The 15,269-nt window shown below is 39.1% G+C and overlaps 1 protein-coding gene across 1 annotated transcript in view; it reads left to right on the top strand.

The window, feature by feature from the left end:
* PIK3C2G (phosphatidylinositol-4-phosphate 3-kinase catalytic subunit type 2 gamma) overlaps window positions 1–15,269 on the top strand; it is a 195,756-nt gene that overhangs the window by 37,736 nt on the left and 142,751 nt on the right. The window contains exons 9-10 of the mRNA XM_017823912.1: window positions 3,748–3,781; window positions 11,933–12,128. Coding sequence (XP_017679401.1) covers window positions 3,748–3,781; window positions 11,933–12,128 — 230 coding nt within the window. The remainder of the gene's footprint in view (window positions 1–3,747; window positions 3,782–11,932; window positions 12,129–15,269) is intronic.

Raw genomic sequence — 15,269 nt, 5'->3', positions numbered from 1 at the left:
AAGAAGCTGCTCCACGTTTCTCTTGAAGACTCCTGACTAGACTGTTACTCATTTTTTAGAGTTTTTAAGTTATTGAGGTTTTGTTCCCTTAACATTGCCTTTCAGGCTTGGTTAGCTGAACTGGTTGTCTCTCCCTTGAAGCCTTCCTGTAAAAGCTGCTTGTGACCTTTCCTGACACTCTGCTCCCTCTTACTCCCCCTTTGCTGAACCAGACTTGACTAACAACTGGCTTCAAATAAGTGAAGGGGGATAAAAAAAAAAAGAGTCCAACTATTCCTGCAGCAGCAAACGCTGTTGCTGCTTCTTGCCTTTTCCTCCTTTGAGAAATAGTTGCTAGGACAGTCGATCAGACTGCAGCAATCTAGAAAATGTTCAGGTTTGAGTCTATAAGGAACTTCATCTTTCTCAGCAACTGAACTGTAAATGTCATGAAAGCAGTAAAGTACGTTTCTGCATGTTTTGTAACCTGAACACCTCCATTTTATGAAAATAGAGGTTACACATTATATTCTATCTCATGTATAGAATAGAACATCAGCATAACAAATCAGATTGTATCTATATTTATCAATATTTATCCAAAGACAATGGACCAGCTTTCCTGCCTGTAGCAACATATGTGGTCAAAATTAGTACTTAGCAGCTAGTTGTTTGATGGAGTACAATTTTTTCAAGCCTCTTTTTAAGTTAAACTCGAATTGTAGGGTCAATTTATGTGAACATGGGCACTGACAAAATTATTAAATATTGCAACATCAGTGTATCTTGACAGATTGCTTGAATTGTTTCTATTATGTCCATCAGCATAGTACCAAAATGCTTTTTAGGTAGAAAAGAAGCTTTTTTTCAGACAAGCAAGTAACTTGCACCGTAAGTTTAGTGACATTTTTGAGGTTACCTGTTACATCTCAAGTGCTGCAGCATTACACACCAGGTAAAGGAGAAATGCCAAAAAAAAAAAAATTTAATTGCTTTTTCACCATGGTTTCCTGATTCTTTAGTGTAATGTATGGTGTGGTTTTGCATGGAATACTTTTTAACACATCCATTTGGCACGTGCACATAATGCCTCAGGGAAACCACTGCTTAGTTCTTCCAATGTAAATTATGTAGGGTGCCAGTATATATTTGTTTATACGTATCTGTACATGTGTGCTTGCGTACTTGGAAAGAAATTTCAATGTGCTTCTATTTAATTCTGGTTTTATGGAAAAAAAAAAAGAAAAACAAAGAAACTTTCTTTCAATCTTCCGTGTTTAATTAAATTGTACTTATTACCTCCTTACTGCCTCCTCACTGCCAGTGCTGTGCATTCCTGTACCGTGGTTAAGAGATTATGAAAGCAACTGGCACTAGTGATAGTTTCTTCTTAGCTGATTGCATCTCTTTATAATGTGATTCATTCAGTCTCTAACCAACCTAACCTGGGATTTTAAAATCTGTTCAGGGGAGACTCTGGGCCTGATGCACAATTAAAGTTTTTCATCTGTCTTTCTTTTTTTTTCCCCCTTCCTTTCTTACAGCAGCTCACAAAAAGTCCTAGGAGATCAAATCCTGCCAGAACAAGCACTAATCCACTATATATTAAACAGGCTACACTATGTTGAAATTACAAGTGCTGTGCCAAAAGGTTGTTTACTTTCCAAAATTTGAGAGAATTGAACAAAGCTCTCTGTTCCCATTTGTCTCACTGCATTATAAAGATTGTGAAAACGTAATTCTCAGCCTGGATGTCGCTTTTCTCCCCTCAAGTAAGCATTTGACTTCTTCTGTTCATATTTACCAGACAAATGCTTGCAGCTCCAAGCTGGGTGCTAGAGGGAGAACGTGCATCCAGTATTTCTTATGCCACTTCTGCATGCTTTGTAATTTTTGAGAAGCATCATGCTGAACACATATGTAGTAACATGAAGCATTCTCAACCCACTGCAAAGAGATTAATGACTGTAGAGGACAGTAAACCTTTCAGGGACATGGGTTCAAAGGAGCACGAGCCATGAGCAATGCTGAAACAGAAATAACTTTCTAGTCTCTCTGGTCAAGATTTGCGACTCAGTAACTTATTTCTGTGTCACTTTGGTAGATGCAGGTCTGATCACAGAATATCCCGAGTTGGAAGGGATCCATAAGGATCATTGAGTCCGACTCCCGGCCCTGCATGGGACCATCCCCAAGAGTCACACCATGTGCTTGAGAGTGTTGTCCAAACATTTCTTGAACTCTGTCAGGGTTGGTGCTGTGACCACTTCTCTGGGGAGCCTGTTCCAGTGCCCAACCACCCTCTAGGTGAAAAACCTTTTTCTAATACCCAACCTAAACCTCCCCTAATACAACTCCAGGCCATTCCCTCGGGTCCTGTCACTGGTCACCACAGAGAAGTGTCTGCCCCTCACGAGGAAGTTATACCTGCAATGAGGTCTCCCCTCAGTCTCCTCTTCTCCAGGTTGAACAGACCAAGTGACCTCAGCTGCTCCTCATATGGCTTCCTCTCAAGGCCCTTCACCATCTTTGTAGGCCTCCTTTGGACTTCCTAGTAACTTTTATCCTTATTATATCGTGGCACCCAAAACCTCACCAAATATCCAAGGTGAGGCCGCCCCAGTGCAGAGCTGAGCGAGACAATCCCCTCCCTTGACCTGCTGGCAATTCTTTGTCTGATGCCCCCCAGGACATGGTTGGCCCTCCTGGCTGCCAGGGCACTGCTGACTCATGTCAGAGCCAGGTGAAGATGGGGCAGATTGAGCAGCTGGTGCTCAGGCAGGGGAAGGTGTGCCCACACTTGCCTTTGGGCCAAGGCTGGGTCCCACCTGTGGCCTTAGGGCTGATGGTGCTGCCAGGAGATGCAGAACTACCTGCCATGACAGTTTTTCCTCTGTGGGCAGGGAGGCACAAGCAGTGTCACAATATTTAATTCTGCCCAGAGCAAGGTCTGATGGATGGCAGTTATTGTGCCTGGGGATTTAATAAATCAGCATTAAAAAAAAACAAACAACAAAAAATTTAGTTAGGCCGGTCAGTTCAGTCTAAATAACTGGCCTGACCTTTCAGCAGACATAAGCACACAGAAGTTCCTGCTGACAGCAGTGGGATATGAGAGGTGAGAATCTAGATTTTGCCTTAATGTTAGGGATCAAGAGCTGTGTTTAGACACCAAGAGCCTAAACATCCTCTAAATCCCCACATCTAGTATTTCCTGTTGACTGCCTTTGGCTAGCTGCCTGCTCAAAGGCCACTGAAGAGCATAGCTGGTTTTGCTGATTTGGCACAGGAATGTAGGTGAAATGAAGGGCACTTGGGTGGAGACTTGTTGCTCCTCAGCTTTGAAAGGATGCTGAGGCTCTGCTCACTCAGCATGGTTTGGGCTTCATGTCTGAATGTGTAAGGGATGCAAAGGGATGGAGAGGGAATTCTTACCTCTGTTATACCAACACAGAGGCTGAGAATGTGTATGTGCCTCTAATGTTGATAAGTGCTTCTTTTTTATCTTGACATACCCAAATGCTGTCAGAAATCAGCTCCTGAGTGACTTGTCTGAGATGGTAGAGGAAGCAGGTGGAAGAGCTGGAGAAAGGAGGTCCTGGTACTGTGAATCCCAGTTATATCTTCTGTCATTGTAACAATAAAATATGTCCTTCCCCATTTTCACCTTATTTTCCACGAGTACTGCTCCTGTAACCATTATAACTGCTACCTGGTCTTTTCTGAAGTAACTGATTACTTTTTTCCCCTCTGGTTTTGTCTTTATAGGATTCACTTCAAAGTGTGGAAACACCCAGCAAAGGTAAAGTGTTATTTTTAAAATATGTTAATTCAAGGTATATCATCAGAAAACACATTTTGCTATTTGTTTGTATTACTGAACTGGTAGAGTCGGCATATTGCTGACATTTACGTATTTAGTCGTATTAGAAAGTAATTATGACAAGTTAAAAGTGTAAGTAAAAGAGCATTTCCAAAAACTAATCTGGAGACTCAAATATGGAGAATGAATAGTGGAATGAAAGACCTGATTACAGTAAGTGGTGGTCATGGCAGTTGTCTTTAATTCCAGCTTTTCATATGGAGAAAAGGAAAAATAATGAACTTTGTGGAAGCCTAAAAAATTACTTTTCTGTATGACTTTTCCAATTGGCTCCAATATCATTCATTCCCTATCCTTAAGCTTTAGTTCTTTGTAATCTTTTGTTGTACAAATAGTGTTTCATTTAATGACAGACTGTCATAAAAAGAATAGGTTAAATAACAGTAATGGACAAAATCATAGGCCCTTCCTTATTTAATTCCTCAGTTAAAAATAGCTTAGACTCACTGGCTGATGCCCAGCACTGTTGGCATTACTGTGAAGCACCTCACAGACCAAGGGATGAGCAGGAGTCAGTTCTGCCATGGGCTGGATTCCAGGAGGGCTCACCCACATCAGGGCTCCTGCCACACTGGGTCCTGCTCTGCCCCTCGTGCAGCTGGGAGTGTTACAAGGGTGCTGTCAGAGGTCCCTCCAGCTGAGCACTGGGGTGGGCTGGGAGGTGCTCAGGAACTTTGGTCTCTCTCCATTTTGTTTGAGGAAAAAAAGTAGCCTCTGAAGTGCTCTTTTTCCCTCTTTCCTCTGTGTGCTTTTCTCCGACTGCAGGGTGCTCAGAGAGGCAAAAAGGTGAAGCAACCACAAAGGCTGCAGCAGCTTTTCAAACCACAGAGGTGGTTCAAATGCAGGTTTCCAAATGCCAGGCTTGTTGTTTCAGCATTATTCAACTTCATGAACAGCAAAAAAAGAAACAGCAATTACATTTGTAAGCTGCCAGGAAAAGCTAAGCAGCTGGAGGGCCAGGAGAGCGGGGGGGAGAACATGCAGGTGCAGAAGAGAGAAGGTAAATACAGTTTGTAGGATACTTCTCCCTTGGATATGGTCCTTTATCATGTGCATTTTTTTAATGCTCTTGATGGCAACTAATTGCTGCTGCTGCTGAAAGAATGAATAGTTGCTAATCAACATCTACCTTAGAAACATCCTCTGCACACTGTTCCGAAAACCTGACTGGAAAGGATCTAAAACATTCCTCTACTGAAAGATATTTCCCAATTTGGATTCCATTGAATCAACAGCTTCCTCAAGGAAAATCTGATTCACTGAATAACAGTAAAGGATTCAGTGTTTACTCCTTACTTCTCTGTACCTATTTATTTGTGTCAGGAAACCTTCAACTGTGAAGTGTTATGCTTCTGTTTGTTCTTGGCACACCCTAATTTCAAAACAATTGCAGAATCCTTTTGGTAGTGTAATATTAGAAAGTACAACTTAGTGATTGCAAGCCAGAACTTGCCAGGCCATTAGTCATTCTGTAGAGAGGTCTATATTCAAAGTTGTCCAAGGTAACCAATTTTCCAATTGCCCTCTTACATGCACTGATATATATTTAATGTATGTTTTAACATGCTAGATGCCCTGCATCTGCACTTATTTAATAAATTTCTAAAAGTCAGCAAAATATTTAAAGTTAGGCTAATGGGCTAGCATACCAAAGCTGGTGTTAAGATAGTGTCTGAGAAAAAAAAAGTGTAAGTGCAGTGACCAAAACTGATCCTCTGGAACCTAGGCCTGACATTCAAGAAGTGGGTAAAGCCAAATTACACGTCTTTTCTTTTGGGGATGACAAGCTCTCTTTAGTCCTTTTCTGCTCAGTGCTCCCTTTCATGATAATGCCATGGGGCCTCCCATCCATCGATCTAGGAACACTGAGCCTGAGAGGAATCCAGATGATATTTTCACCTGCTGAAGCTAGAAGTAAAAATTTAATAGGTGGTGAGTTCTATATTCCTGCTGAAATCACCTTTGTGTTTCCTTTTCCACCTCATTTGCGTCCCACCCTTTCTTTTACTTTATTAGGCTTAGCAGTCTAGGATTGCAGCCATGCAAAAATCTGCAAGCCTCTGGCCCAAAATTAAAAGGAAAATCACAGCCTTAGCTCAGTGCTGGTAAATCTTTGCAGATCTCTGGGAAACTTAAACCTAAGCACTTGGCTTTCTCCAGCAGCACAGTTGCAGATGAAGTCAGCGTTGACAGCCAAGGAGGAGACAGACTGCATTTCCCATTTGTAGTGTTCTTTTCTGTCTCTTCTATGTATTCGTGTTTATCTTGAAGAAAACAGGATCAAATTTGAACAGCAAGAGCAACTATCAGTTAATCCAACTAACAATTTCCTTTACTTCCCTCTTTTTTCCCCAAGTAGTAGTTATTACCCTGAGTATGATAAAAGAGTTTTGATTTTCTTCATTATATCTTTTCCCTACCACAAAAGAAGAAAAGATAGAGGATACTATTAAAATTAAAGCTTCACTTAATAATTTGTTTAGAAACTACTTTAATTTTTCCCTTTAATAAAAAATTTTCAGAGGTTTATTATTAGTCATTCACCTTGGACTAAGCAAGTCAAAGACTATATTCAGCATATGTAGCCTTGATTTAGTGTTGCAATAACTGCCTCTATTAAGAGTTATCTCTGTAGAACAATTTATTCCATTGCTGTGAATAAAGCAGTACTTATCCATGTTATGCCTGATTCTGGATCATGTTCTTTTTCGTCTGTGTGCAGTCCTTAGAAGATTGTTTTAGTGCTTAAAATATTTTTTTATTTCTTCTTAGATGTGAGGAGCTATAGGCATTTCTAGACATTAGGACCTTTTGCAGCATCAAGTGTTCACAGAAAATAAAGACTAAGATTACTTATGTTAATAGATATTTAGCACTGGAGTTTGTTACAGTCCAGAGTGTGAAAAGACAGCAGGCTGGTACCAAACTGAGTCTGTGCATGTTCTTCAAAAGCTGATGAATGAATGTTTATTCAGTGTCTACAGCCTTGCTACTTCAGGCAGGGATTTCAACAGATCAGACATAATAAGCAGCTTTTGGAATTTGATCAGTAGTTCTTTGGGACCCATCCAGAAAGTCTAGTACGCACCAGGAACGACAGTCTTTTCCAGCGGAATTGCTGCAGTCACTATCTCTTCAAATAAATGCATTGTTAACAATGTATTGTTAACCTGTATTGTTAACAATGAAGTCAGCATTATATTTGAAGAGTGTAAAGGTTCTCTCACTGTGCTTGGGATTTGATAGTTGCTTCTAGACCCGGTCATAAAAATATTCACAACAGAAAGTTGTAAAAAATGAAAAGAGGAAGAAAGGGGAAAAATGGAAGGGTTTTTTTAAGGTTTTCCTTAAAGTTGAAAACTCCACTTCCTTCCTTTCTTATCACAAACCCATTATATTTTTGTTTTGGAAATAACACTTTTTGTTTTGCAATATGGAAGAATGTCAAGGGCTTTTTATTGATTGCATTTCGTCTCTGTAAGTGTCTCTCCTGCATTGTTTTCAAATCAGAGCATGGCTCTTCAACTTTAAGTTGTTGCTGTGTTACATTCTGATATGTTGGTCTTAAAGCCAGAGGCTTTTTAATCAAGACCAATTTTTAAATAATTGCAACCCCCCAGTTCTTCAAAAAAATTAGGCAGAAGTTATCAAGGCCTTATAAAGCACATAGGAGCAGAGACATTTTTGATAACAGGACAGCAGATTTTTAAGTTGCTTTCAAGGGATAATCCATAGGACTCTTGAACTAGTAGGAAGTAACAATATGGTAAATATTGGTGTTTGGAAGCTGCATCCTATCACTATTTGCATTACAGACTTTTCAGGTTTTTCCTCTTTCTTATTACAACAATGATCTAGTTAATGCTGCTTTGCACTTTACTGAAATGTTAGAGGGTCTTTTCCTGTTGTTTTTTTTGTTTGTTTTTATGGGGGGTTGGAGGAGTTTGTGTGTCTGTGACATAAACTGTATTCAAGATTTTTCTCCTTTTTTTTCTCTCTGAAAATAAGTTGGGAAGAAAAATATAAAGCTCCATTTCACAGAAATATTTTTAATGTGTCAAAAAGGTCTTAAGCCTTCATTCCAAATTCTGTTCAACTAGATATTTGACATGTTTTAACCAGACAAAACATGTACAGAGTCAGAGAGAGTGTTTAACATGTATTGAATTGACATCATCTGTTGGTGCAGTAACAGCAAAGTACCTGCTCCATTGGAAGGTCTGGCACTAAAATGTGAATTGTAATACTGGACTGAAAAGAAGAAAATAAGTGGTGTTCTGTAAGGAATACACTAGTTCCTTACTAAATCCTGAAGGCACCTGCAGGTATATTCATTAATACTTTCAGGGATGGTGCAGATTGTTCTGCTTCTGACCAAGGGTGAAATTTATTCCTTCAGACTTCATGTACAAGGAGCGTGTCAGAAATAAGCATATCTGGCAGCTGTGGTTAAAGTTCACTTCCCTCGTTCTCATCTCATTTCTGCAAGTCTGATTTCTTCTCACCTTCAGTGAGAAGGTGATGGCAAATAATTTCACAGCAGAAGTAAATTACAAGGTTTGAGTTGTGAGATTATTAATCTTGGTCACAGTTCACTTTGCAATGTGGTCTGTTCATTGTCTCCTCCCTACTGGCTATGACTGGGGCATCTTTCTAGAAAATAAGTTCTGATACAGCTGCAACGGTGAATCTGCTGTAGGAAGTCCATAGCCTGTGCTATGTAAATCAGTGAAACAGTCTTTTCTCATCTGAGATTTATTAATCATAAAAGTCATCAAACCCAGTAAAGTTCTCTGGCTTCGGGAAGGAGCGATATAATTTCAGTTTACCAAATCCTATTCAGCAGCTCATAAAAATGCAGTGGAAAAATGCTGACCAAGTTTTATGAGTAATGGACATTTACAGACTACCCAAGATGTTTGTCTCTAATTTAATTAATTGCTACTGGTCTTAATGAGTGAAGAATGGGGTTTGAAAAAGGGTTGGCTCAGGCACAGAAACCATAGAGTTTTTTAAAACTGAGACTACTAAGAGTGAGAAAATGAATGTTGAAAAAAAATCCTGGAGGTGCACACCGGATTGTACTTGGACATTTGCTTACACCTGAGGACTTCTGTTCCTGAGATTATCTTCATTCTGCATCTCCTAATAATTAGATGAATAATGCTGAAATTCATTTGATTCCCTTGGCTGGCAGCTGAACTGATTGCTCCTTATCTCTCCATTACTGTCTTCACCCCTTGCGTGCCATTATAGCAAGAGACAGCCTGTAGTGCCCATCTCAGGCCCTGTTTCCAGACTGACTCCATTTCTGCAGTCAGGCACAGACCCAGCAAGCCCTTGAGTGAAAGATGGAAATTTGAGAGAGAGAGAGGAAAAGGAATAACATTTCCCAGCCCCCCTCAGCAGGGAGTCTCATGGACATTGTCTGCAGCTAAGTGAAAACTTACAACCTTGCTCCAACTCCCCACATAGTAATACAGTGGGCAGTTCTCTGACAACCAGAAGACTTTTTGCACCTCATCACTGACAGATAGAAGCATGTTATAATAATTATGGCAAAAATTCCCCGCTCAATTTTGGTGGGTTTTCTTTGGTTTGGTTGAGTTTTCTGTTTGCTTGTCTGGTTTTTACATATCTGACATTGTGCTTGGTAACAGGTAAACCATGAGAATAGTTTTTCTGCAAACATGGTCAATGGACAAGATAACTTAGATATAGTGATAGGCATCTTGCATCTTACACAGTTCCTTGCCTGGCATGTGTAAATTTTCTGTTATGGAAAATACCCTGTTGTGTGTTTCTCCTGACTTTCCTTTTTTAGGAATCCTTTGTCCAAGGAGTATTTCCTTCTTTCTGTGGCTTAGCTGAGATATTTCCTGACATTTCCTCTTGTTCTGGAGACAAAATTTGAAACATTGCCTTAAATCCTATGATATGGGTTGTATAAAAACAACCTGTTATAAAAACAGTCTGTTTCCACAGATTCTGAGCTATGTTTTACCCTCTTTTGGAGAAAATGCCAGGAAGGTTCCACTCAGCAATCATTGACTGCAGCAGGCCAATTTGCATAAATAAGGATTTTGCTGTTATACTGTATCTACCTGTCAGCCACTTTGAACAGCTTGGAGACAGGGAATCTCCCAAGTAGCTGTTTGCTCTAAATGTAAATAGTGTGGTACTTCTCAGATAAGGTAGGAAGTACTGGTTCAAACAATAGTCAGGTTATGTCCTCTTCTGGACCTCTTAAGGTTCTATGTGTATGACTATAAGTAAGTTCTGGGGATGTAAAAGAATTCAGTGCAAATTAAACATTTAGTTTGGAAGGTAATAAGAGATGACACATCCAAGAGAACTGGCTATGAGAATGAAATGGTATTCTAGGGGAAAAATCATTAGAGGAAAAGATTTATCCAAAACAGTTATGATGGAGGATGATAAATGGTGAAAATACTGAAGAGAATAAATAAAAAAGTAATTAAAAACAAGTGCTAGACAGAGAGGTATACACAGAGAGTAAAAGGATCGAGTTTTCTTAACCTATTAGTCTCTAAAATGATTCAGTTTTCATATGTGGAAGGTGACTACAACATACCAAGGTGTAGTAATCTAGGCAATCATTCATGTGTGCAATAATTTGCTGTAAATATTTTTAGTAGCAAACCCCACTATATGTCAAACTATTTTAGTTTTATGTATATTTCTATTGTTACGTAGTTAAAATTTGTCTATTATAAAACGAAGACTGAAATAATTTCTTGGCACTGTTTGCAATGCATTTTGTGACTCAGTAGTTCTGAGTATTTGCTAGTTTAAAGGCAAAAGGTATCAAAGAAGGAGCATAAAATTCCAGACTGAGGATACAGTTTTTTGGACACATTTCTGTCAGGAAACTGAGATAGCTAACTCCAGTGAATTGTGGTATCTGTATGTGATGTTGGGCAGGATTCCTGCATCTACTCCAAGTATAAAAACTAATAGATGTCTCAGACTTCCTATTCCTGGGTTGTTTCATTTTTTTTTTTGCCCCCCCTAGTCACTATTAGTTAATAGATAGCTGCTGACTACAGTGGGCACACAAGTTTAGGGAGCACGTCAAGAGCTGTAACAAGTGGTGAGAGTATGTTCTTGATCATGTAGAAACCCAAGAGTTAGAGGGGTGAAAAAAGGAGAAATTGTCTTCCTCTTGGAAGACTAATCATCTTGATCTTGGAATGATATAATGTACTATGACACTTTCTCTCTTAACCTGTCCCTTGCCTTAGAAATGAGTGCTCTTAACAGCTCTCTTCACTCGATGGAGGCTGCCAGGACTGGGGATTTTAATTTACACTGGTAATCAGGCGATCCCAAGCTGCTCCAAAAACAGAGAGAGGGAAGATAGATAAAAGTCAGTAATTGCACCAGAAAAAAAAAAAAAGAAAAAAAAAGGCACTGCAGAGCTGAAGCCAGAGGAAATAACAGTGATATTTCATATGTATTTCTGCATTTCATATGTATTGCTATGGGTATGTATTTCAGTGTCCATTGTTGTGTAATGTTATCACAAGTCCATGACCATCTGAGTGCTGACTATGTCTGATTGTGGCTGCTATTGTGTGTGTTTTGTGAATTGTTTACCTACAGTTACAACAGCTTATGGTCTTAAAGTTTAACCAATGCCTTTTCTCCACTCTACTGCTGCATTGCCAGTTCCCTTGAAGTAAGTAGCTACTTAGTGCTGAAGTCAAAAAACACCTACTTAATAAAAATCCTTCCAGCACGAAAATTCACAGACTGAAATGGCATCTCTGAGGCACACACTAACTTGCTGTAGTTGAAAATGCTTACTTTGAAAATGCCTTAATTTGAAAGCACTGTAATGAAAGACTGTTAATGATACCCCAGAAATGAGCTAAGGCTGCTTTCAGAAGCACAGATGGCTAATTGGCTTCAGTTGGTAGGTTATGTCATTTTAATTAAATTTTATTAGGGAAGCATTTGAAAGCTCTAACTGATGGTTTAAGATAAATATGGTTCTTCATAAATGACCTATTGGTAACCTTTATTTATTTCTCTCTCTCCTCTCAGTGTTAATAGAGGCTGCTGTGACTGAGCTCTCTGTGGCCATCTCTCGTCTCATCCATGTTTACAGCAGCAGCTTTGATGCAAATTTCCAGCTTGCCAGCATACCCAAAAGCCCTTCCTGTGCAGACATCAGCCTCGATTCCCAGCTCAGCTTCACTGTTTATGCTGCCCATAACATCCCAGAAGCCTGGGTGAACAGGTAGGAGGAGGTCCAGCAAGTGTTCACAAGAACACTCTTTCATCACATATTTTTCACAGATACCAGCTTAGCTCTGTTGCTTTGGTGATACTTTTATGTTAATGTTAGAGGCTGAGTGGGTGTATTTCTACTGTTTTTCTAGCATGAAGTGCATTTACTTAAGCTTGACTAGCTAGGACACTTCCAGGCCCCATAGGTAGATGGAGAATCAGGGAGGTAGCCTGGCTGATTGCCCTTGACCAATGTGGAAGGATGGTAATAGAAACAACCTCAGAGCACTGGCCTTGATGGGTGTGTTCAGAAATGCTTCCATGACTGACTTGCTCGGTGGGAAGGAGGAATGGGGGTGTACTGCAGGCCTAGAGAGTTTGGGCTGGGGCTTTGTGTGGTCTCTGCAGCACAAGTAACTGGAAGGGTTGGAGGCCAGCTTACCCAGTTAAAGAGAGGGGTGATTTTGCTTCAGCCCAACCTGAATGAGGCTTTCTCAGCAACTTTTGCTCTTGGTGTATTCAGCATTACATGGCTAAGCATCTGCATTGACTATCCTCTTTATGGAAGGTGATTAAAATAAATGTAGTTTGCAGATCCAAGTATAGCTGGTATAGCAGTGTAACATAAAAAAGAAAGAGGGAGATAACTTTAATAAAAAGCTGATTGGAGCATTCTCTTTTGTATTGGTAAAATTTGGTAGAAGTAGTTGTCTCTTCTTTTAAATATCTGCTTTTCCTACTCTGAGCAAAACTGGTGTTCTCTTACCACTCCAGTGTGCTCAAAGAGGAAAAAGGGACCACATTCTGGTAGCATTGTTTTTGAGTCAAAATGTGGTTCTCAAAGTTAATTTTCCCTTGCTTCCATTTTACGTTGTATTCCAAATGACAGTGGATTAATTTGTATTAGACTGTGAGCAAGAGATTATACAGCATTAGCTGTAATTAGCAGTTTTTTAAAAATCTAAGAGTCTTTGTGTTAGTTAAGATAATAAAAGCAGAACTATAATCACTATCCTGATTTCAAATGGTTATACCATTCCCACTGCATTTTGTTATACCAAAATAATTTGAAATTACATATGGCCTGAAGGCCACTGATGACTTCAGTGCTATGTTCGAGTATGTGAAAATGAGAATCTCTCTTCCTCCTTAATCTCCCATTTCCAGTCTTTCCAAGCACGGATTTCTTAACGTGGACTGCTACTCTGACACCTGCTTTCCTCAAGTATTTTCAGTAACATCAATCACATGCATATTCCCCATTCTTATTTCTGCACTGCATCAATTCATGCTGACTATGTCATGGATCTAATTTTCCCTTTCCTGAAGGTCACATTTAATGATTTTGCTGCTTTTTTTAATATGTATGTTAGTATATATCTCCCCGCTTATATATAATATATATACTTATTTTATATATAATATGTATATATTTTTTATACATATAATATATATATTTTAAAGGGTAGAATTTTGACATCCCTCACTGTCTGTCTCACATTGGTTTTCCTATACATAAGTATAGAAACATACATGATAAATGGCTTTTCTTTTAATTCTTTGAGATAATGGAGAATTGTCTCATATTTTACAGGGTCACGTTCGTGAGGTGTCAAATCCATCTAAATTTCACTTTCGTTGTTTGATTTTTTTGTCAATTTTTGTATCTGTGTTCTCAATTTCAACATTATTATGGAACTTGTAATGTCTGTACAGTAACTCAGGAATATGTCTATATGAGGACTGGAATATGTCTTACTGTCCTCATTAAAAAGATCAGTACAGACATTATAAGCTGCAGAAGAATATTGCAAAACTGGTAACCTTTATTTACTTATTTTCATTTCTTCTTGTTTCTTTTATCTGTTTGTTTTTCTATTTCATTTAAATTCCAAGCAGATGTGCCTTATTTGCTGCCAGTGGCATAACACTGCTATCTTCATGTTTCACTGCATTTGTTTCTACAGCCAAAACCAATCAGGTTCCTGTCTACATCTGGGTGATATGAAGTGATCTCTGGGACAAAACTATGGAGTCATGTCTTTGAATTCACAGGGAGGCTACTTAGGGAAAATGCTCTGCAGAGACCTAAAATGGGTTGAAGTGCATGCACTCTGAGCAACCTGTTTGACTTCAGTCAGAATGAACATTGTGTAAGCATTAATCTTCCCAGGATTAGATCCTTATGATTTATGAATCAGGAATATGTCTATATTATGTATTGGTACTTCTGCTTAAACAGCAATACTTAGTAACTTGATTGTATTAAAACCTATCACTTCCTGAACTATCCTCCAGCTGTTTGCAATGTTTGGACTCTAGGGGAAGCATTTTCCTAGTCTTACAAAGTATTTTTTCTCTCTCTGCATTGATGCCTCATAGGTACTACAGATTACAGATCATTTTCTTGGAATAAACAAAAACAAAACAAAACAAAAAGATAAATTGAAAAGCAAATCTGCTACAATAATTATAAAAATTATTATAATGTTCTGGAAGAGATCAGCCATCATTCTTATAAATATGACAAAGTCAGGCACCTTCAGTCTGCGACTGCTTCAAATTTCCTGTTCCCATTTGATTGTTTCTATGCTCATTATTCTTGTACAGAATGAGATCTAAAGCTGAGACTGGCAGGAAGATCTGGAAGTTACAAGACTCATTAAGAACATTAGTTATTTATATTCTATGGGTTTATTTTGACTAATATTTTAAAAGATCTCAGTAAGAAGAATATGAAACAACAGATAGCCCCAGTCCCAAATTTCACTATGAAGGCTGTTGGAGAACTATCTGAAGAAAACTAACACAGAGGCCTTTAATGCTTCTGCTGTAAAGAATGTATAGATTCCCTTAAGTAGTAACCTTTTTTTTACAGGTTGGGAAAAGTAATTATAAATAGAATCATACTATGGCCTGGGTTGGAAGGGATCTTAAAGATCATCTAGTTCAGGGACACCTTCCACTAGCCCAGGTTGCTCAGAGCCCCATCCAACCTGGCCTTGAACACTTCTAGGGATGAGGCAGCCACAGCTTCTCTGGGCAACCTGTGCCTTACCACCCTCACAGGGAAGAATTTGTTCCCAGTACCTAATCTGAACCAACTCTCAGTTTGAAGCCATTTCCACTTGTCCTGTCACTATATGCCCTT

This window comes from Lepidothrix coronata, unplaced genomic scaffold, assembly GCF_001604755.1.
Source record: "Lepidothrix coronata isolate B3197 unplaced genomic scaffold, Lepidothrix_coronata-1.0 Scaffold107, whole genome shotgun sequence".
NCBI classification, from domain to species: domain Eukaryota; kingdom Metazoa; phylum Chordata; class Aves; order Passeriformes; family Pipridae; genus Lepidothrix; species Lepidothrix coronata.
This window is presented reverse-complemented; position numbering and strand designations above follow the sequence as displayed.